The sequence below is a fragment of the Lepidochelys kempii genome, chromosome 8 (genome assembly GCF_965140265.1).
Source record: "Lepidochelys kempii isolate rLepKem1 chromosome 8, rLepKem1.hap2, whole genome shotgun sequence".
Classification (NCBI taxonomy): Eukaryota; Metazoa; Chordata; order Testudines; family Cheloniidae; genus Lepidochelys; species Lepidochelys kempii.
Genome location: NC_133263.1, coordinates 74,720,926 through 74,744,701, shown reverse-complemented (window position 1 = coordinate 74,744,701; position 23,776 = coordinate 74,720,926). Strand labels below are relative to the sequence as shown.

The window sequence follows — 23,776 nt, the reverse complement described above, 5'->3', positions numbered from 1 at the left end:
TTGGGATCATTTGATAGAGGGGTGCCCAAGAGAGAGCCCCTCAAAAAGCCCCACTTATGATTGACAGATTCTATCAATATATGTGGAGTTTTTGTACCCATGTTGGTCTCAGGATATTATAGAGACAAGCTGGGTGAGGTAATATCTTTTGTTGGACCAACTTCTGTTGGTGAGAGAGACAAGCTTTTGAGTTTACACAGAATTTAAACAGACCTGAAGAAGAGCTCCGTGTAAACTCGAAAGCTTGTCTCTCTCACCAACAGAAATTGGTCCGAGAAATGATTCTATAAATGTTTTTTACACACAACAGGGGATCAAACCATAGCTTGGTTGAGCCCCAAAGGGTCTCCATCAGTTGACATTTACCCCACAATATTGAATGTTAACCTACCAACAGTTAAGATGTACACATGGGCTCAAGCCTAATGCTCACATGCCAAATGGATTACGTGGTACATGTTTTGACAGATTTCCCAAGAGGGCTAGTAGCCTGCCAATCTTCACGTTACCTGTGTGGCTCAAGGGGAGTTGTTATGGCCATTGAATATGTGCAACACCCAGGCATTGTAAATTCTGCCACCCCTGGCCAAAATCTGAAAGTGAAATGTAGGTGTGTTGCTACCCTGTCAAAGAGGGTGGGGGTGTTGTTTTGGGGAAATGTAATCTGAGTACAGCAGAAAATTCAGAGGGCACTCAAACTATTTTAAAAAAGAAAATAAATTACTAATGTTTGCTGGGAGGGAAGGGGGATCAGAGGGCAGAGGAGTTGGGGAGAATATGGGGACAGCAGTTTGGGGCTGTAGTGAGAGGAGGGGGACTACGAAGAGAGAGATAAATGGGGATGGATGGTAGGGGAGAGAGGTTGGGGGCACAGGTCGGGGAAGGGAGGATTGGGGAAGTGGGAGGGGACAGGTGGGACACTGGTGACACTGGCACTGGTAGGACACTGAGGCATGGGTGACATGGGTGGCAGAGCAAATGGGGAGATTAGGAGCAGGGAATACCTGTCAGATCTACATTTCCCCCTGTTGTGTGTGTGCCAGGATCTAGGGGAGCCCTACCCCTCTGGGGTGTCTAAGCCCCTCTCTCTACCCACTGTGAGCCAGCATGTTAGGAAGTCTGAGCTCCACTCCCTGCACCCCATGTGATCTGACTTCTGGGGAAGCTCTGATCCTCTGGGTGGGGAGTGGAGAATATGCATGTTGGGAGCGGCATCAAGAACACGTTGCTGAGACTGGGTCAGGAGCTGAAACCAGGCATGCTTGATGCATATCACAGGCTCTCATACATTGGCAGTGGGGAGGAGGAATGAGAACACGGACTGAGACAAATAAAGCAGTTCCCCTGTCTCAGAGCTATTGTTTCAGGCTGCATTCATCTCCTTAGGATATTCTGAGACTATGACATTGAGATGAATTGGCTACGTCACACATCTCTGAGCCTCTTATGCAGCAGATGGATGTATAGAGCCCCTTCCTTCCATCCTCTCTCTATCCCACCTAAAAAATCCCCGTTTCAGGATTATTGTTTGTGGATTTGGCTATAACAAAGCAGTTGCTGATGACTAATTTCTCACTTACAGTATTATATCAGCACATCAGCTCTGCTATGATTAAAACTGGCAAGCCCTTCATATTTAAAAAATGACATTTCTAAGTGCTCTAAAATCTTTATGCTTAGCCAAATTGAGTTGAAATTTGGTGTGCTTCAGCGGGTAGGGTTAGTGCTCCAAATGTGAGGTCAGTTGAGCTGCACTAGCTATAGGCAATACAGGCAACTGCCTAGCATGACAGATTTGGCCCAGTTGCCCTTTTGTCATGGTGCAGGGGCATCCAGGCCAAATCTGAGTGATGTTGTGACCCCATGGGCCAGTTTGCAACACCATTCCCTTAAATTTGGTCCAGTTGCCTCTCCATCATGATGGAGGGATGGCTGGGCCAAATTTGAGTGGGATGGGGTGCCACACTGAAGGGTTGTCAAGGATGGCAAATTGCCTTGACCAGCTTCTGATCCGAGAAAGGGATTTCCCTGAAAAAACCACCAGCATTTCATAAAGTCAGCACATTCTACCAACATTTTTTGCACACTCTTGGAGCTCAAACCGTGACTTTGATCGTCCCTCGCTCAGTTACCACTAACATTTAACCTAGTGGATGCATGGCACCCACCCTTTGGCAAAGCAATATTGAACTTCTTGTTAAAGAAAAAGTTAGGTTCTCTAGATTAGCCTATGGGACTCAGGAGCCCTGGGTTCTATTTCTAGCTCTGCCACTGGCCTACTGGGTGACTATGGGGGAATCCCTTTCCTCTTGGTGCCTCTGTTTCCCCATGTGTAAAATGGGGATGATGACACTGACCTCCTTGGTCAAGTGCTTTGAGATCTACTGATGAAAAGTGATATATAATAGCTAGGTATTAGTATTGTTTGTCTACACTTGAAATGCTACAGCAGCCACTGTAAAGCTTCCATGTAGACCCTACTTATGCTGATGGGAGAGGTTCTCCCATTGGCATAGATAATCCGCCTCCCGAAGAGGCGGTAGATAGGTCGATGGAAGAATTGTTCTGTCGACCTAGCGCTGTCTACACCAAGGGTTAGGTTGGTTTAGCTATGTCACTCAGGGGTGTGGAATTTTCACACCCCTGAGCAATGTAGCTATGTCAGTGTAAGTTCACAGTCTAGCTTGGCTCTTAGCCACAATAGCGTCTCAGCTGCAAACCTATATAATAACTCCTACTGCCTACATGACCACTGATTCCTACAACAAATATTTATCTTTCTGTTAAAAAATAAGAAATTGACCAAAACCTTCATTAATACATAACTAAGTAAAAGTTAAGGTATTTCAGACAAACTTCTGACAACCCTGAAATACAGAGTTACGGTACATGCAAACACAACCTTAACTCTGTCCTCTTTGAGCGATGAGCCAATACACCCATAATTTGCGTTCACAATCTGTCTCTGCAGATAGTGCACATCACTCAAGGAATACGGTACATGATAACTGTAGCACAGAGTCCAATGCCTTCTCTTTCCTAAGACAAAACTTGTCTTTAAATGATTTACCTAGCCCAGTTCTACATTCAATGAGCCCCACAAACAACCCCACCCTTAATATGTTTTACAACCCCTTCACCTCTTTTTCGACCCACTCACTCTCACCCACAGTATTCAACCTAACACTATACTTTCACTTACCGAGCTTTAAACCCACAAACTATGTCCCATAACCCATATCCCCCATCAGTGATGGCAATCCCCATGGCAAGAAGACCCCTGTGCTCCACCATTGAAAAAACTACAGTACTCAGCACTGAAATGAAGCATATCTCAAGGATGCACCTCTTCCACCTAGGGTGACCAGATAGCAAGTGTGAAAAATTGGGATGGGGGTTGGGGGTAATAGGCTCCTGTATAAGAAAAAGGCCCAAATATTGGAACTGTCCCTATAAAATTGGGACATCTGCTCACCCTACTTCCCCCACACATACAGCAGGGCGGGGGTGCGGGGGAGGAGGAAGGGAAGGTGATGGTCAGATCAACCAAGTGGGGCTGGGGGCCACCTAACACAGTGAACACAGCTGCAGTGCAGACAGATAATTGCCACTGGCTATTGCCTCCTCAAGAGTGGCAGACTTAAGGCTGCGTTGACATGTACCTTAAGTCTGTATTTCCTGATTTTCAGAAGTTTAAAATACCTCAACTCTTCACTTGTGGTTCTGGAAGGGGACAAGGTACCACAAAACAAACTTAACGCTGCCTTAAGGATGGTTTTGTCAGTGACTATTACTGTACGTATGAGGGGGTAGCCATGTTAGTCTGTATCCACAAAAACAACAAGGAGTCTGGTGGCACCTTAGAGACTAACAGATTTATTTGAGCATAAACCTTGGTGGGTAAAAACCTCACTTCAGATGCATGGAGTGAAAGTTACAGATGCAGACATAAATATACTGACACATGAAGAGAAGGGAGTTACCTCACAAGTGGAGAACCAGTGTTGACAGGGCCAATTCGATCAGGGTGGATGTAGTCCACTCCCAACAATAGATGAGGAGGTGTCAATTCACCAGCAACTACACACCACACCACACAAACACTAACCCAGGAACCAATCCCTGTAGCAAACCTCGTTGCCTACTCTGTCCCCATATCTACTCTAGTGACACCATCACAGGACCCAACCACATCAGCCACACCATCAGAGGCTCATTCACCTGCATGTCTACTAATGTTATATATGCCATCATGTGCCAGCAATGCCCCTCTGCCATGCACATTGACCAAACCGGATAGTCCCTACGTAAAAGAATAAATGGACACAAATCGGACATCAGGAATGGCAACACACAAAAGACAGCGGGAGAACACTTCAATCTTCCCAGACATTCTATAACAGATTTGAAAGTAGCCATATTTGAACAAAAAAACGTCAGAAACAGACTTAACAGAGAAACAGCAGAACTAAAATTCATTTGCAAATTTACCACCATTAATTTGGGCTTGAATAGGGACTGGGAGTGGCTGGCTCATTACAGAAGCAGCTTTGCCTCTCCTGGAATTGACACCTCCTCATCTGTTGTTGGGAGTGGACTACATCCACCCTGATCAAATTGGCCCTGTCAACACTGGGTTCTCCACTTGTGAGGTAACTCCCTTCTCTTCATGTGTCAGTATATTTATGTCTGCATCTGTAATTTTCACTCCGTGCATCTGAAGAAGTGAGGTTTTTACCCACGAAAGCTTATGCTCAAATAAATCTGTTAGTCTTTAAGGTGCCACCGGACTCCTTGTTGTTTTTACTGTAGGTAATCAAGCATTCCAGTGGCTGCAAAGAAGATGCACAATTGTGAGGGAAGGGTGCCTTCGCTCTTAAAAAAAGAGCCACTGTGGACAGAAAGTAAATTTCAAGCGGAAGCAAAGCTTAAGTGATCCAGGAGGAGGGGAGTGGGATTCCTGGGGAGGGCTGCATTGGGACATTCCAGGAGCAAGGGAATCCCGCTGGGTGGGAGAGTTCTGGGGAAGCTTGGGTTATGGCGAGGGAGCCTGGAGAACCTCTGGGAGGGGTGAGATGAAAGCGTGGGGAGCCAGGGGATCCCTGTGTGTGTCCTTCGGTGCCTGGGGAAGACGGGAGCCTGAGGACCTCTGAGTGGATTAACGAATAGATGCGGATGTGTGGGAGCCGAGGGGGGTTCGATGGGGAACCCGGAGCTCTGCAGGAAAGTCTAGAGAGACAAGCTAAGCAAGGTTTCAAAGTAGCAGCCATGTTAGTCTGTATCCGCAAAAAGAAGATGAGTACTTGTGGCACCTTAGAGACTAACGAATTTATTTGAGCATAAGCTTTCGTTAGCTACAGCTCACTTCATCGAATGCATGTAGTGGGAAATACAGTGGGAAGATTTTATATACACAGAGAACATGAAACAATGGACGTTACCATACACACTGTAACAAGAGTGATCAGGTAAGGTGAGCTATTACCAGCAGGAGAGCGATGGGGGGGTGCTTTTGTAGAGATAATCAAGGTGGGCCATTTCCAGCAGTTGACAAGAATGTGTGAGGAACCGTAGGGGGGGAAATAAACATGGGGAAATAGTTTTACTTTGTGTAATGACACATCCACTCCCAGTCTTTATTCAAGCCTAAGTTAATTTAAGCTACTTACAACACACACTTTGCTTCTCTACAAAAGAAAAAGGACACTAAACTATCTAAACTACTACATGCCACAAGGGGCCACAACAGTGATTCCCTTAATCCACCCAGCAATATTGTTAATCTATCCAACTATACTCTTAGCCCAGCAGAAGAATCTGTCCTATCTCTGGGGCCTCTCCTTCTGCTCCTCCACCCCCACGAACATGATACAGTTCTGTGGTGACCTAGAATCCTATTTTCGACGTCTCCAACTCAAGGAATATTTCCAACACACCTACAAACAACATGCTAACCCACAGAGACCTTCCTACCAACGCTACAAAAAGAAGGATTCTGGGTGGACTCCTCCTGAAGGTCAAAACAACAGACTGGACTTCTACATAGAGTGCTTCCACCGATGTGCACGGGCTGAAACAGTGGAAAAGCAGCATCACTTGCCCCATAACTTCAGCCGTGCAGAACACAGTGCCATCCACAGCCTCAGAAACAACTCTGACATCATAACCAAAAAGGCTGACAAAGGAGGTGCTGTCGTCATCATGAATAGGTCAGAATATGAACAAGAGGCTGCTAGGCAGCTCTCCAACACCACTTTCTACAAGCCATTACCCTCTGATCCCACTGAGGGTTACCAAAAGAAACTACACCATCTGCTCAAGAAACTCCCTGAAAAAGCACAGGAACAAATCCGTACAGACACACCCCTAGATCCCCGACCAGGGGTATTCTATCTGCTACCCAAGATCCATAAACCTGAAAATCCTAGACGCCCCATCATCTCAGGCATTGGCACCCTGACCGCAGGATTGTCTGGCTATATAGACTCCCTCCTCAGGCCCTACGCTACCAGCACTCCCAGAGACACCACTGACTTCCTGAGGAAACTACAATTCATCGGTGATCTTCCTGAAAACACCATCCTAGCCCCTATGGATGTAGAAGCCCTCTACACCAACATTCCACACAAAGATGGACTACAAGCCGTCAGGAACAGTATCCCCGACAATGTCATGGCAAACCTGGTGGCTGAACTTTGTGACTTTGTCCTCACCCACAACTATTTCACATTTGGGAACAACGTATACCTTCAAATCAGCAGCACTGCTATGGGTACCCGCATGGCCCCACAGTATGCCAACATTTTTATGGCTGACTTAGAACAACGCTTCCTCAGCTCTCATCCCCTAATGCTCCTACTCTACTTGCGCTATATTGATGACATCTTCATCATCTAGACCCATGGAAAAGAAGCCCTTGAGGAATTCCACCGTGATTTCAACAATTTCCATCCTACTCTCAACCTCAGCCTGGACCAGCCCACACAAGAGATCCACTTCCTGGACACTACGGTGCTAATAAACGACGGTCACATAAACACCACCCTATACCGGAAACCTACTGACTGCTATGCTTACCTACATGCCTCCGGCTTTCATCCAGACCACACCACATGATCCATTGTCTACAGCCAAGCTCTAAGATACAACCGCATTTGCTCCAACCCCTCAGACAGAGACAAACACCTACAAGATCTCTATCAACCGTTCTTACAACTACAATACGCACCTGCTGAAGTGAAAAAACAGATTGACAGAGCCAGAAGAATACCCAGAAGTCACCTACAACAGGACAAGCCCAACAAAGAAAATAACAGAAGGCCACTAAGCCATCACTTTCAGCCCCCAACTAAAACCTCTCCAACACATCATCAAGGATCTACAACCTATCCTGAAGGATGATCCATCACTCTCACAGATCTTGGGAGACAGGCCAGTCCTTGCCTACAGACAGCCCCTCAGCCTGAAGCAAATACTCACCAGCAACCACACACCAAAAACACTAACCCAGGAACCTATCCTTGCAACAAAGCCCGTTGCCAACTGTGTCCACATATCTATTCAGGGGACACCATCACAGGGCCTAATCACATCAGCCACACTATCAGAGGCTCGTTCACCTGCACATCCACCAATGTGATATATGCCACCATGTGCCAGCAGTGCCCCTCTGCCATGTACATTGGCCAAACTGGACAGTCTCTACGTAAAAGAATAAATGGACACAAATCAGACGTCAAGAATTATAACATTCAAAAACCAGTCGGAGAACACTTCAATCTCTCTGGTCACTCGATTACAGACCTAAAAGTGGCAATTCTTCAACAAAAAAACTTCAAAAACAGACTCCGAGGAGAGACTGCTGAATTGGAATTAATTTGCAAACTGGATACAATTAACTTAGGCTTGAATAAAGACTGGGAGTGGACGGGTCATTACACAAAGTAAAACTATTTCCCCATGTTTATCCCCCACCCCCACTGTTCCTCACACATTCTTGTCAACTGCTGGAAATGGCCCACCTTGATTATCACTACAAAAGGTTCCCCCCCTGCTGGTAATAGCCCACCTTACCTGATCACTCTGGTTACAGTGTGTATGGTAACGCCCATTGTTTCACGTTCTCTGTGTATATAAAGCTCCCCCCTGTATTTTCCACTGAATGCATCCCACGAAGTGAGCTGTAGCTCAGGAAAGCTTATGCTCAAATAAAGTTGTTCAGCTAAGCAAGGCCATTGGCAAGTGGGGCGCGGCCATTCCCGGGAGCCGGAACCTTCCTCGGCACTCACGGCTCCGGCGTGCGGTTTCTCTGTTTCCCAGGAGGGGGCGCCAACTTCCGTTCGCGCCCCTGGAGTGCACGGCGGCCCTCTCTCGCGGCGACGACTCCCTCCGCCTCGTCGGCCAGGCTAGGTGCTGCGGCTGCGCAGTGGGCACGGCCTTTTCCCCCAGTGCTACGGGCTGTGGACGTTGCGCGGAGCGGCCCCCGGCCTAAGCCGAGACGGGACAGAACCTGGCGCAATGGTCAGTACCGCGCACCAGGGGCCCAGCACGGGTAGGGGGGATACGGGCTGGTGCCCCCGCGGCCGCTGCAGCCTCCAGCGCCGTCCCCGCCGGCCCGATGGACTCTGATTGGGGAGGCGCCCGGGCCCGGCTGCAGCAGCTTCCAGCGTGGCCTAATGGCCGCCCCCGCCGCCCGGGCCCGCTGCTGCCGGGACAGGGCCGGCGGCTCCGCGGGGACAGTAGCCGCTGGCAGGGGCCTCGCACAGCGCCTCAGCTGCTGGCTCCTCAGGCCCGTGCCTGCCCCCCTCAGACCCGCTTCGGTTCCTTGTCATCGCCCCTTCTCCGCCCGCGCCGGTCTCCGGGCTATAGGGAGCGGCGGGCGGGGTGTCTCCGCCATGCGTCTCCGAGTGCGGCCGGCGCTGTGCGGTGGAGAGCGCCGGGCCATGTCTGTGGGGCTCCGCATGGCAGCCGGAGACGCGCATGCATGGCCCTGGCCTAGCGTATGGCCAGGCTGTGCTCGGCGCTGCCTCTAGCTGCGAGTGAGATGGAGGGGTGGGGGGAGGAGCAGGTCACGGGGTGTTTCTGGTTTATATGAGCTGGGGGGGGGGGGAAGCAAAGCACTTGCTTTTCGGTCTCTCTGGGTTGCTGTGAAAATGCGCTGTGCCCTCTCTAGCAACTGGCTGTTGGCTTCAAATTTGGCAGCGCCTGTTTCATACCAGTAGTCTTTTCCCCTCGTTGCCACAGGTGGGCTTTGATGCAAATGTGCCAGCTTAGTGTGGTCAGTGATAAGTAGTGGAGAGTGGTTGGAAGTTTTCTTATCATGTTGACATTAAAGCTGCTAATTGTCTTTTTGACACTATTATCTGGCTCAAAAGGTTACAGAGCATGTTTGATTGTGAAAGTAATTATGATTACATGGTAATTGATTAAATTCGTTTATTTGGGTAACATACTTTTAAGAAGTATCTAATTAATGAATATGTATACATCTAATGAGCCTCTGCTGTATTTCTCCACATAAATCCACATGAAATAAGACAGTAAGATGTGCCTTAAGTTAGAATTTGAAGGTTGCTTTCCTCTTTTCCCTTGGGATAACTTCTGATTTTTTAATGTGTTTAGTTTAAGAAAACACTGTATATTCTAGCTTTTCAACCCCTCCTCCCGCCCCACAGACACTTTTTAATTCAGGATAGCCATCACTAGACTTCTTGGTGCTGTGATAATTATGTCCAGTTGTAATTATGTTTTCTTTGTTCAAGGGGTTTGTGAAAGTTGTCAAGAATAAGGCCTACTTCAAGAGGTACCAAGTGAAATTCAGGAGAAGGAGAGGTACAGTTAATTTTTCCATAGCTCAAAGTAAACTATATTGATGTATGTCCTTGTTTGTTTCTCATGTCCACACTAAAACTATTGTCTTTTCAGAGGGAAAGACTGATTATTATGCCCGTAAGCGTTTGGTGATTCAAGATAAAAACAAGTATAACACCCCTAAATACAGGATGATAGTACGCATTACCAACAGAGATATTATCTGCCAGGTAAGGATTTCTTTGCTTACTTGGCTATACCAAAGCACTGTCTTTTTTATCTTTACACTAAGGAGGGAAAAAAGCAACTCTGCGTTCTAAGGCCTGGTCTAACCACAGTTTTTGTAGTGGTATAGCAATGTGTGTTAGGAGTGTGATTTTTTTCATTCTAGATAAAGCATTGCAGTTATATCATGGATGCAGTTATACAGGTATAAATGTGCTTATTCCCAGATGGGGAATAAGCTCTCATGGTACAAATACAGTTGAACTCACGTAACTGCATCGACACTCAGAGGCAGTTCAAACCCTCACTGCTGAATCAGAAATGAAGAAGTTTTCTTAATTTTGAGTGCTAGTTTTCAGTTCAGAATGAGGTGCACTGTGAGCTATCCCCAACTTCCATAGGCAGAAAGAAGCAAGACTGACCATGTGGTTTTGACAGCTAGATTCTACTCCTTCACTGTTGTGGGGTCTCCTCACCCCCAAAGATTCTGTTGGCTCCAGAAGCAAATGTGCTTTTAACAGCTTGTCCATAAAATCCTGAATCATAGGATTTTAGTTGGGGATTGGTCCTGCCTTGAGCAGGGGGTTGGACTAAATGACCTCCTGAGGTCCCTTCCAACCCTGATATTCTCTGATTCTGTGACACCTTTTGAATTCTGTGTGAATAGACTTTCCTTGTCTGTGCAAAAGGACACTTTAAACTTGGAAACTTCATATAGGTTGTTTTTATAGTCCTTAATGAAGACTATATCACAGTCCAAGTTTGTAGAAACCAGGACAACAGATAACTGCAATAAAAAGTAGACTGTCTACAAATGCTGCCCATACCCCTTAGTCCTCTTCAAGTTTTTAAAAACACTTTCCTTCCTCTTGCTGTCTGAAAGTACCACACAACTAGGGGAAATATCTGAATGCAGATGAACGGTGAAGTTGACTAGATGTAATTGCTGTCAAATACACAAAGGGGAAACTAAGAAAATAACTGTTGTTGTCATCTTAACTATTGTAATGGTAGGGGGCGAGGCTCAGATAGAAGTGCCTGTTTCTATTTGTCAGTTTAGCTCTGATGCAACAGAAGAAGCAGTATTGAGGCTGCATTATCACACAGCTGTACTTCAACTCTACTTTTTTTTAAATTTTTTAAATTTTGTGGTTTATTTTCAAACCTTTCATCATCATGTTTTAAATGAGGAAAGATGAAGAATTTAGATCTAAACTTGTGTATTCCAAACCTGCATGTGGAGGTCTTGCAGTACTCCCATTGACTTTAGTAGGATTTCCACATGCAGACGGGAGGCAGATTGAGCCCACAATATTATAACCAGTGTGAGAACACTAACGTTTATTTTGTTGTCAGATTGCATATGCCAGGATCGAAGGCGACATGATAGTCTGTGCTGCCTACTCTCATGAGCTGCCAAAGTATGGTGTGAAAGTGGGTTTGACCAATTATGCTGCAGCCTATTGTACGGGCCTGCTGCTGGCTCGCAGGGTATGTACCCACTAAACTTATATCTAAATGTCAAAGGGCTTACTTCAGTAGATGGGCAGAAAATAAAGGAGTCTGTCTTACAAAACAGAGGGTTCCACTTATGTATGTACCACTGAATTATTTGGAATTGTGTTCTAAATATTTATTTTAAAAAACCCTGAATTTGTAGATTGATTTGTTTGCCCCAATGTGACTGTCTGATAAACATCGGTGGGCTAAAGTATGCACAGATTTATTTAGTGGTTGCTGTTAAAACCTTCTGAAGATGAGATTAGTATGCACTATTACTGAGAGAGCACCAGTGTAGAATACCTGGGTACTGCCACAAATACAGAACCAAGTTTTATTAAGATTGTCTTGCAACATGAAAACACTTCCTTTTGGCTCTTAAATCAAAGAACCTAAATGTGGAGAGAACTCTGGAGGAAGACATACTTACACTGTACTGTTCCTGTTACAGCTTTTGAACAAATTTGGCCTTGATAAGATTTATGAAGGCCAAGTTGAAGTAACTGGTGATGAATATAATGTGGAAAGTGTGGATGGACAGCCTGGTGCTTTTACATGCTACCTGGATGCAGGTCTTGCCAGAACTACCACTGGAAACAAAGTCTTCGGTGCGCTAAAGGGCGCAGTGGATGGTGGCCTGTCCATCCCTCATAGGTAACTTAATCTCAGATAAATTGGTCAAAAGGGAGACTTCACATCTTTGTATGCATTGTAGTGATATTTTAACTTCACCTTAGGTTAGTTCAATTCAGTGTGGAGTGACCCTGTTAATGTGGTAACTAGGTTTAATCCAAGTTGTATTTACTTGTTTCAGTAGATGTTATTGACATTCCTTCAAAGGACTCTTGAAGTTAAGGGAGAAAGATTAATGCTTATTTAGAGGTTACTAAAATACAGCAATATAATTACCTTCTACTTTGAGTATCTAGTGACTGCAGTTAAACAGAATAAACACTTCCTACTGTTCATAGTGCCATAGAAACAATTTGTAGTAATGTGTAATTCTTTTTAAATCTGTCTTAACTCCTATTGTTGGACTTTTTATTTTGAGAAACTATGTACACCAGGTTCAAAATGATCATTGGCCTTAGGCCCTCTATACAACTATTAGTGGAAACTTGGGCCAGAATCTAAAATCTGTCTACAGTGGTGGCACACGTTTCTGTGTAGAAGTCCTGGCAACCTCTGCTTTAAGCTAAAATCAGTGAACGATCATGACTCAAGGTTGTCGTCTGCATTACCTAATTCTGATGTTTGTTTGTTTGCTTCTATGAATGCAGGTGTGAAAAATAGTCTGCAAACAGTCGCTGGGATAAGTTAATGGAAAAGGGGAAAGTTCAGTGTTGCTGCTTTCTTTTTTAGGCTGTCAGCCTTCTGTCTGCTCTAACTCGGCTGCTATATGATGATACCCCAGTGACTGAGCAGTCTGTAGTTGGTCCTCGGTCTGTGTATGACGTATGTCATTGTTTCAAGACGGGACTGATGGCAGCTGAGGATGTCAAGTTGATTTCTTAACTTTGCTTAGAGAAAGCATAATCTGTCAGCTGGTTTAAATTCTTTTTCGTTGGTCATGCTTTCCAGCTACCTGTCAAGGAGCTATATTGTATCAGTCACTTGAGACTTGTAGAATGCAGTCTCTGAATCTTAAAGAACTTCTTAAACCAACTTGGATTAGGTGATATAAGATTCTAACCACTAACCTGTAACTCGTGTTTCATAGTACCAAACGTTTCCCTGGTTATGACTCGGAAAGCAAAGAATTCAATGCAGAGGTTCATCGCACACACATCATGGGTCAGAATGTTGCAGGTTACATGCGTTACCTGATGGAGGAGGATGAAGATGCTTACAAAAAACAGTTCTCCCAGTATATAAAGAACAATGTAACACCTGACATGGTAAGACATTGTTTGTCTGTAAATTAATTGCATATTAGTAGTGGCACTAAAAGATAATGTCTTGTTTAAAACTTATGCTAGTAATGCAAATACTTTGTAAAATAATAAAGTGGGCCATATAGATAGCATGTTATCAGACCAGAGTGGTACTTCCAATGCCAGGCCTCTGCAAACCTAGCGATATGATTCTTAAAAGTTGGACACGTTCCCTGAACCAACAGCTGGTAATGAAGGCCAAATATATGACCTCTCTTGTCATACTACATGCTTCATCCACCAAAAAGATGCTAAAGGTGTGACCTGCTATCAAAAAGCTTAACAGCTTGTTAAATGTGTTGCTTGACAAATATCAGACCAAGGAACTATCTACTCCTTTCCATGACACTGTGTTCTACCAGAATAATTTGTTACCCTTCCTCCAACTAACTCTTCGTTGCCAATGGTTTCTTGCCTGTCCTACTGTTACGTTTTTTACTTGTTTCCCTGTCACTCCTGATTCTCTGAGAACCTTCTGTTTGTATCACTTGAAAAAGCTGATTAAATAGCAGTACAATGTGAGAACACTATATATAGCCCCTTGTTAATTTTTAGGTATTATTTTGGTTTCTTGTAAATCATTTTGTCTTAATGTCTTGTCTTAAAATAACTCCAACTAAATTTTAGTGTACTAAATATTTAAGAAATTCCATGAAAATTACAGTGAAACTTTGGCATTTATAATCTTAACTTCTATATTCTCTGAAGCAGTTTATATTGCCATGAATTCTGTAGTCAAGTCTTCTTCTTACAGTAAGAACTCTTTCTTATTGCCCATACACTAGATAGGCTAAAGAGCTGTAAGCTTTCAAAATCCTTTCAGGGCTGACCAACAGACAAATTTTTACTGAAATAACTTTGGCTGTGTCTACATAGCTGGACCTGTGCCGCTGTACGGTCCCCTGTATGGCCACTCTGTGCTGGCAGGAGAGAGCTCTTCTGCTGGTATAATTAAACCACCCCCAACGAGGGTGGTAGCTGTGCCAGTGGGAGATGCTTTCCCGCCAACATAGCACTGTCTACACTGGCACTAATCTGCATTAAAGACTACTAATGGTACTCTTCCATGTGTGCAGTTGCCAGGAATATACTGTAGTCATGAAGGGAGGGGAAATGTCTCTGAGATGTGGTTTAGATGCATTCCATGTTTAAAGAGAACCTCTATATTAGACAAGAAAACTTACCTAAAGCAGTCAGAATTGTTCCTTAGTAGTGGCTTAGTCTAGTGTATAGAGCACTTTATGGGAAGTTGTGGCCCTGGGTTCTATTCCTGCCTGTACCACTGGTATGCTGTGTAGTCTTGAGCAAATCACTACTGTTCTGTGCCTCAGTTAGCCCATCTATAGAATAGGGATAAAGATGTTAACCTCCTTTTTAAAGCACTTTGAAATCTGCCACTGAAAAGTGCTATTTAAGAACTAGGAATTTGTATTTCCAAATTTGCTAAGGTGGAGGTTCTCTGTTTAGAGATGGGCTTTAGTGCAGCTATTGTCTGTTTCCCTTATCTCCCACAACTAAGTGATTTCTGATGGGATCACCCAACACCTAACTGATAAATTCATCAGTTGCATGGCTTAAGAATTAGGGACCCAGACTCTGCCATTCTCTCACCCTTGCATTAAAAATAAAATTTCTATCTTTATTGAGCCACAGCTGTACAAAACACTACCACTATTGTGAAAAAGTGCATGTTTTTTAGTTCAGATTACTTCATTCACACATGGCCATTGTTGTAAATCACTAGCTTGAACCAAAACCTGACTAAATGTTCCCTCAGACACATACAGTCTTTTGGAGAAACTGGCATGACTTGAGTTTTCCTCCTTTGCCTGGGGCATACTAAACATTCCGGTTTCATTTAGAGAACTTCCTGAGCTAGTTCTTAATTTAGGTTGAGGAAGGAGACATTTTGCAAAAGCGATGCACATAACATGGATAGACTTCAGAGAAAGGGTGATCTAGTGTTTAGGATGCTTGTCCTGGGTTTCATGAAACTCTGGTGCAAATCTCTGTTCCGCTATAGACTTCTTGTGACCTTGGCCAACTAACTTAGTCTCTCTTTGCCTCTATTCGCTGCCTGCCACAGGTTTTGTGAGCTTGTGAGGTGCTCATACTATGCTATAGTAACTGGTGGGACCATCTAAGCACCATAGATAGAGACCAATGAGACTCTTCCCTGTAAAGAGAAGGTTTCTTGGGATTCCAAAGCTAACCATGCTCTTAGCTGAAGGATGACTTTTTTTTGTGCTAAAGTCCTATCTCCAGCGCACAAGAGTGCACTTCTGGTTAAAGGGTGGCATTTGATGTCAGCAGCATTTCTAGAACTTAAGATAGGTTGCAGAAGAAAGTTTCTAGTGTGAAATCTGTAGTGCATGTCTGTGCACAATTCCTGTGGGTGTTGCAGGCTTATTGTCTTTCTAAGGCACTCCTTTGAACTGAATCTTAGGCTTTGTCTACATTGGCACTTTTGTTGCTCAGGGATGTGAAAAATGACTCCCGAATGACAAGTTTTAGCAACGAAAAGTGCCGGGGTGGGCAGCACTTCGTCAGTGGGAGCCACATTCCGGCGACGAAGCTGCTGCCCCTTGTTAGATGTGGTTTTTATTTGTCAGGGGAGAACAAAGAGCGATCACACAGCGCACCTTACAACATTGCTGTGCTGCTGTAAGGTACGCAGTGTAGACATAGCCTTGCTCTGTCTTAAGTTACTTCTAAGTTACTCTTTCTGGGAAGAAGACTTAGCACCTTAGGAGGCTGTGTTCTGTTCCCAGTCTGGTTTAGCCCTCTCTGTAGGACTGTTACAGATGTTGAGAGATCACATTTGATGTCAGTCAGTATTCCTTCTCTACTCACTGGTATGTTCTTGGCAGTGGGATAGCTCCCAACTTGTATGCATTGAGTGAAGTTCTAACATTCATGACTATGGACTACATTGTATTTCTTGCAGATGGAAGAAATGTATAAAAAAGCCCATGCTGGTATACGGGAGAATCCAGTCCATGAAAAGAAACCCAAGAGAGAAGTCAAAAAGAAGAGGTAAAATTTTTTCCTTCTTTGAGTTAGATATGCCTGTTACAAAGCAAATTTCTGGAGCTGTGGCATTAATGTTAATTAATTCCTCCAGTCCCTGTTTAGTGTTAAAACTGGATGTTTCAGAAATGATCTAGGACAGGGGTTCTCAAACTTCTTTGCACCGTGACCACCTTCTGACAACAAAGTTACTACATGACCCTGGGGGAGGGCTGGAGCCTGAGCCCTGCTGCCCTGAGTGGGGGCTGGAGCATGAGCCCTGCTACCCTGGGTGGGGGGAAGAGGTGGCCACTGCCCAAGCCCCATTGCCCTGGGTGGGGGTGGAGCTCAGACTTCAGCTTCAGCCCTGGGTCCCAGCAAGTCTAAGGCTGGCCCTGGTGACCCCATTAGGGATCCTGACCCACAGTTTGAGAACCGCTGATCTAGGAACATAACTGGTATACTGCATCAGACTGGTGGTCCATCTAGGCTAGTCACCTGTTGGACAGTGCTGCCGCCACACACCTTAGAATTATTTCCCTTGGTTGTAAACTGGATACTATAGTGAAAAACGTGGTGCACTTCCATAATGTGACCAAACCTTGTTGTGATATACCAACTAATCCATTGCCTCAACCACTAAAAGAGTGCTATAGAAAGTACTCTCTGAAACACTATTTCCTAGGCATAATAATATAAATCTCACACTCATTCCTTATGGTCATGTAAGTTCTGGTGTTCTGGCACTTAGATTTACTATTACTGCCATGTGTATTTATACCGTGTTTGCATTGCAGATGGAACCGTCCTAAGTTGTCCCTTGCCCAGAAGAAAGATCGTGTTGCTCAGAAGAAGGCTAGCTTCCTTCGGGCCCAGGAACGTACAGCTGATAGCTAAGATATCTTCCACAATTTTCTATGAAGACTTTGATGAGTACAATAAACTTATTGAACCAGCAACTGTGTAGCATTGGCTTATTGACATTTGATCTAAAGATGCTTTATCTAAATGAAAGTCCAAACAAACTGTCTGAAAAAGAGGCTTACAAAATATTCTACAGCATTAGAACCATGATGACTGTCTTCAAGGTAACTTAGTATGTCTAAGGATCCAACTTACTGTATTTCACAGATCACTGGATAATGTTGTAAAGTTTCATTTTGTCACCTATTGACTTCCTCACCCTGTGAATTTTTGGCACTGGCTCTATTTCTCAGTACACTATCTTTGTCTAGTTCTACTGAAGTTTTAGCTTTATGCATTGGAAATGGAAAGTAAGATGAGATTTTTTTAAATACAGTTTGCTAACAAGTCATAGGCGTTGGTGAGTCTAGATAACAGCCAAAAGAAAATTAGTGTTAATTAAATGGGTTTATGTATGTACATGATTATCCATTCCTCCTAACTAAGAATGTATACTTTACAAGAGACACTGATTGCCACTATTAACTGCACACATATGGCTGCGCAAGTCAGAAACCGTGCCTCTGTCTCCTCTTTGTTGCCCCAGCGAGGCTGTGGTCTGGTCCTTTAAGAACCTGCTGTACTCTGCTTAGTGCTGTGAGACACTCTCCCAGGGCATGAAAGCCCTTCTCCTCCTCCTCTTGGGGCCACACCTGGCTGGGAGGAGGTGGTGGGACAGCTCCTTTAGCAACAGCTCTGCAATATCTGCCCAGTTCAGGGAGGCTCTGGAGTTGCAGTCTGAAGGGGCCAAAGCATCACACCTGCCCAGCAGTTGGTTTGGAAGTTGCTCCTGGCAGAGGGGGTTGGAAACCACTCGCCTGGAGGAGTTTGTTTGATGCACACAGAACCCTTGCAGAGACTCCTAGCTGGCACATCCCACCATCAGTTTTGTCCTTGGGCAAGTGTAATCTTGCTCAAGGACAAAAATGTAGTGTTCAGTGGATTTGGTAGCCCACTCAGTATCAAGAAAATGTAAAAGAATATTGGTGGCAATGCTAGCATATGAGCTTTCTTGCAGAGTTCTTCCAGTTCATTAGCAACAAAGTGATACCATTATTGCTGTGCAATGAGAAGATGCATTGAATAATTTTTTTAAAAAAAATCTACATGAAAACTAGATAATTGAAACAGTGGGATACCTTGAGTTATGAATTATCCTACCAATGTTGATTTTAATCTCTAGTGTTCTTTGGAATATCCAGTTTCATTTGGAGCAATTGCTATTGAAGGAAAGATGAACACTAAATAAAACCAAAAACTAGTACTGCCAATCGCATTCTTACTACAGGCTAATTCCATGTTTTAAAACCTTGCTTACATTAATCTGTTCTTGCCTTTTAACTTTTCATACTGTTAGTGGAATTAGGAAACTATTGAACAGGATTGTCTTCCAATTAAAATTAAGCAGTAATGAGCTCATTAAGGAAGAATCCAATTGTTAATTGAATTTACTGCAAAGGGGAAAAAAAAGTTTGAGGCTCTGTTGGGTGTGGGGCGAGAAGTAATGGAACTGGTGTAGTCTGTTTTTAAACAAACTACTGAATTGACAAATTATGTAATCTAATCTGTTATTTCAAAACTTGCAAGGTTACCTGGAAATTCCTCTGTACACACATGTGAAGAACTGCTCTTGTACCTTGCTAAAGGAAAGGTACTAGTTAAATTACAGTTCTAATATTATGGCCACCTGCAGTGGGAAGGGGGTGTAAAATGTCATGATTTAAGTGTTTGCACTGCTGTAGTTTTTGTAAACCCACTCAAAATAAGAACCTCCCTCTAACTCTACTATTGAAACAAAGTTTCATTACCACTAGGTGCCACCATTCCCTCCGCTAGCAGTCTAGGGTTTTATAGTGAATGTGTATATCACACAAGAGAAGCTATAGCATCTCAGAACTATTCCCTGTAGGGGAAAAAAATATTAATGGTTTGCCCTGTAACTGCTCGTCTTAATGAGACTTTTGGGATAAATTTCCAATCTGATGCACAAGTCCTGTACTCTGCAGAAGCTCAACCTAAATTTGTCAGCAGCTTTAGTGATAATTAAATGTGACTATCACTAATATAGCACCTGGTATTAAGTTCATTTACATGGTCCCCATATTTTTGGTTTTAGTATCAGATTTTTGGGGTCTCAGGTAGTTTGATTAGAGCTAGCTACACTGATGCTACACTGGTTTACACGGAAGCTGGGTTTTGTTACACAATCATGAGAGTTGGAACTTTTTAAACAAAAGCTCTGGAGCATGATTCTACAACTGAGTAACACATTAGGGCCTGCTGGCAGGCAACTCAATTCCACTGGCTACCCCAACTAAGGGCAGGGGTTAAAAGCATCCAGCAATGCTTTCCATTCTCATTTGTTACCAATTTACACTATTTCCAGTGAAAGACTAAGTGGGAAAAAGGTGCCCACGGTTGTTGACTAAACTAATCTGCCAGTAGTCTGTTTCAGACAGCATTTTTTTAAAATGAAAAGTGAATTTGTAATAGTACTTAAGCACATGCTAATTTTAGGCACATTAGTCCCACTGATTGCACTTGCTTAATTACCTTGAAGAGAGTCCATAACCTAATGCTTCAGATGCTTTTTGTAATATTTAGTTGGCACAATAGGAATTTATACTTGATCTTACAAATGATCAGTATAGATTACTACAGTGCTTGCATTTTCAAAACATTTGAGTTAAGAGCTCAAGTCCCTTGAAACACTTTAAATAATTCAATTGAATTAGTCATCCCTTGATTACATTAAGAATAAAACACCCATTAATTTGACTCTCTGCCAATGACAATGGACAAACAAGATATGATTTATGTATTCAATCTAAACGTTTCACTGGGGTTCAGTTACATGACTTGCTCCTTTTCTAGAATTTAAATTAAGAATCAAATTGAAGCTGGACATCTGAAGTTATTTTAAGATAAGCTTTCCTTTTAAGAGTTTTTCAAACACCCAGTGTTAATTTATGAATAAATACTGCTGTAAAAGAGGGAAAGGATTCCTTTGATTTATTGTAAACAAAACTCTAAATGAAAGCTCCTGGTGCAGTAACGATCAAAATGTACAATAAATTGCATTGTCGACAAGTTTCCAGTTATCCAAAAAACATTTAAAATATCCACACTATTTTGTTCAATAGTTTCAATGCATAATAGGATTCACATTCAGATTATCTGGTAAGAAAATGATATACTTAATGTTTGGTTTCTTTATTAGTTGTAGATATATTAATGCCTCCTCTTGGAAGGCAGATAGTCAATTTTAAGGAGACAGCAGAATGGTAGATACTGTGCAAGAGTCAAACAACTGAATATTTACAAAAAAGCAAAATTACACCTACAACAAGAGAATTAAATACTTCGGACAGCATACACGGAAGGACAATGGATGATTTTACCTTCTCTAAGTATGTTTGTTATATGCCTTCGTGAACAAGGATTTTGTTGAATCCAGATACTAATAATAATTTAAGAAGCGTGTTTAACACAAAAGACCTGCAAAGCAGTAAAAGAATTAACACACTTTAAATAACACTTTTTAAATAAAAGGTTTTTTCCTCATCTCCCTTGAACAAAAGTTAGAAGTGAATTAAGTGCGTACAAAGGGTTAGTAATGGATGAATACCAAGCAGTGTTCACAAGTGCTTTACACACAGATTTGCAAAGTCTCATTTGTGACTCGAGCCACTCCTGAGCAAAGTCAAGAACTGTGTGGAATGTGGACAAATGGGAGTTAAGATGAGATTTCAAGTTATTTCCCTCATGATCCAAGTCTAGTATTCACTCATTGCTTCAGAGGTGCAGAGAATAAACCTAGCACCCTGTAAAAATTTAAACAAGAACATGCTAAGGAGAATATTTCCAATAATAAACTAATTATTGATTTAATGCTTAGGGTAAAGATGGGCCCAAATAGAAACAAAAAACTCCATATATGAACACCTCCAAAGTTTAGGGAAATCCAGATCAGGCTCTAGATTCGATCCTGTGGCTTAGGCCTAGCTCTAATTTAGACATTTCTTAAAGTAAACCAGGAAAGAGTAAATGCAAGGCTGATCTTGCCACACAGCCTTAGCTACAAAATCAAACTTTTAGACTAGATCAGTGTTAGAAATGTAGTTTTAGATACTTAAGTCAAACTAAGGACTCTAAACCTTTACTATGAGGATCTCCATTATAAAGGCTACCACACTGCAGCTACCAAAACTATTCAAGTTCTTTAACTCCTGACCTTTTTAGAATCACCTAGTCCACAAAATCCCTGGCTTCAAAACTGGCTACTGCTTAACTTTCCTTATATCTTACTGACATTTCAAAACTCAGGCTTCGTAGCTTCTCTATTTCCCCATTGTGTAATGGTATATTGTTGCTCTAGTATATGCGACTTTTTAAATATATAATACATATTTTAAAATCTTAGCTTCCAACATGGCATGTTGTACCAGGACGTTTAATTAAGAACTTTCAGCTAATGTAGTAACATTCAATATATATGTAAGTATGAGGTAAAAAAGTGTATACAAACAAAATCTAACTAAAAATCTCTCATACTAAAATACCCCGTTTTCTGGAATAAATTTTAATTGTCACACTGAGTTTAGCAATTTAAAAATTTTCCATTGTGCAAATTCTGCCATGCTAAGTTATTAGTAAACTTCATCCTCAAAATGTTCACTTCATTCAAAAGAGTCTCTTGGACTCAAGCACATTATTTCTAATAGTGGTGGGTCTTTTGGCTAGCATTTGTAACACTACTTGGAAAAAAATAATTCTCAGTGGATATTTACAAATGAATGATGCTAGTCACAGCATTAAAAAAAAAAGTTAAAATTAGTCAATATGGTAGCACAGTGAATATTGACAGCAGGAGACCCCAATTTAGGGTCTTCTGCCAAAGTGCAAGGAGAGGGCAAGCACATGGTTTTTTATTTCCATGATAGAGCATTCTAACCACAAGGCTCTTGTAACTTCTGCCAGACAATTCATTAAGTGGCACATTCTCTCTCTGAGAAGCACTGTAATACTCGTGTTTGCTGGAGTTAGAGTTAGGAAAGTTAATGAATTCTGAGCTAAGAAGAAATATTTTAAAAATGCCAAAGATGCTTTTGATAAAAAGTGGTAAATCTCCTATAGTGGCAACAATGTTTTCTTCTGTGGTTAAAGATACTAAGAATCATTTGTATGGGATATTTTCTTCCACAATAAAGTTTTTAAGTTGTTTAGTATTAAAGAATGTTCCATTTCCATCTGGTTTGCTGTGACTTTAAGGGCAATACAAGAATACAGTTGTTTCTCTAACTCTTCACGTATTTCTGATGGAGCACCGCAAAGCAGATAGTCTTTTAGTAACTGGCATACTTTTGCCAAGTTGGGCTGAATTATTTCTGTGGTACATTTCATTTTACTTTGGTCGCATAGAGTTCTACAGTCTGTACCATAAACACAGTCCAAGTCAGACTCACAGTGACGATCTTTAATTAATTCCTTCAAATTAATTTCTGGCACAATTTTTCTCATGTCCACCATTTTCAAGTCATATTTATCATTATAACCCAAGTTTTTGGCACTGGTATCACACATAAGAAAATTCCCATAAGGTCCATGAAAAATGTCTTCCACAAATTCTAAAAGCCCTATAGCAATTTTTGCCTTTCTAGGCCATGATGGAGTAAACCACTGGTCCATGCTTCTTCTGAAACTAGAGGGAATGAAAAGTTCTAAGATCCATGGAAGGCTTATTCCATAGAGAGAGGTATATTCAACTCTTTCCATCACATAGAGATCGCCACAAAACCCCATCAATTTTGGGGTGTGTTCTTTATCCTGGAGGATCACCATAAGTAGAAACTCATTTAGCTGCAGAAGAGCCCATGCCGACTTTGCTTCTGGTAAGGAAACTCGACCATCTTTGTTTCCATCAGCAACTGACAGGATGAGATTAACCAGTTCAGAAAGATTTCCCTGTTCACCCACCTTTCTCTAGAAAAAACAAATATATATATTTAATTCCTTATACTTTTTTTTTTTCTAAAATCTATTAAACTGGTTATGTGTCCTGTGTTTTTATATTCGGTGAAATATTTTACCATTCTACTCAGCTGCATGTGGAACCTACAGCAGTGTCTATGGTCATGCTCTGGTTTTTCTGGTTTCACTACACGATACATACACAGTGCTTTTTGGGACTATACTGAGTGGTCCTTTCATGTCTATGGTGCACTGAAAGTATGTGTTTTCTTCCTTTCCTAAGTCCTAAAACTTCGCACCTTGTCCTCAGTAAGAGTCTTTAATGAATTATGTTAGGTATCTTGTAATTAGAGCTGTCGATTAAT

General features: G+C 42.5%; 3 protein-coding genes and 1 non-coding gene across 10 annotated transcripts in view; 2 read left to right on the top strand and 2 right to left on the bottom strand.

The window, feature by feature from the left end:
* The window catches only part of EVI5 (ecotropic viral integration site 5), a 155,701-nt gene extending 147,395 nt beyond the window's left edge, over positions 1-8,306 (bottom strand). Inside the window, exon 1 of the mRNA XM_073357054.1 lies at positions 8,289-8,306. The gene's annotated coding sequence lies outside the window, so the exon portion shown is untranslated. The remainder of the gene's footprint in view (positions 1-8,288) is intronic.
* A 105-nt stretch (positions 8,307-8,411) lies between these two features.
* RPL5 (ribosomal protein L5) lies at positions 8,412-17,437 on the top strand. Of its 2 annotated transcripts, XM_073357065.1 has the most exons (8): positions 8,412-8,520; positions 9,762-9,831; positions 9,925-10,040; positions 11,392-11,526; positions 11,987-12,189; positions 13,256-13,433; positions 16,417-16,505; positions 17,276-17,437. In XM_073357065.1, exons 1-8 carry the CDS (start codon positions 8,518-8,520, stop codon positions 17,373-17,375), a joined length of 894 nt encoding a protein of 297 aa, XP_073213166.1. In that variant the 5' UTR covers positions 8,412-8,517; the 3' UTR covers positions 17,376-17,437. The 2 variants fall into 2 exon arrangements, with proteins under 2 accessions (XP_073213166.1, XP_073213165.1); XM_073357064.1 differs by lacking the exon at positions 8,412-8,520 and having other exon boundaries at positions 9,729-9,831.
* On the top strand, positions 12,930-13,025 carry LOC140916682 (small nucleolar RNA SNORD21). Its single transcript, XR_012160596.1, has one exon. It is a non-coding gene; the product is annotated as a small nucleolar RNA SNORD21 (small nucleolar RNA).
* A 3,001-nt stretch (positions 17,438-20,438) lies between the features above and the next one.
* DIPK1A (divergent protein kinase domain 1A) overlaps positions 20,439-23,776 on the bottom strand; it is a 40,617-nt gene continuing 37,279 nt past the window's right edge. For all 6 annotated transcript variants that reach the window (XM_073357060.1, XM_073357057.1, XM_073357059.1 and 3 more), the window contains one exon: positions 20,439-23,423. In XM_073357060.1, the coding sequence (XP_073213161.1) occupies positions 22,611-23,423 (813 nt within the window). In that variant the 3' untranslated portion in view covers positions 20,439-22,610. The remainder of the gene's footprint in view (positions 23,424-23,776) is intronic.

Excerpts from the sequence above, each read along its gene's own strand:
- RPL5 (XM_073357064.1), top strand. The coding sequence starts at position 9,744 with ATGTTTTCTTTGTTCAAGGGGTTTGTGAAAGTTGTCAAGAATAAGGCC. Across the intron at positions 10,041-11,391 it reads ACAGAGATATTATCTGCCAG|ATTGCATATGCCAGGATCGA; the intron begins GTAAGGATTTCT and ends TTTTGTTGTCAG. Across the intron at positions 16,506-17,275 it reads AGAGAAGTCAAAAAGAAGAG|ATGGAACCGTCCTAAGTTGT; the intron begins GTAAAATTTTTT and ends TTTGCATTGCAG.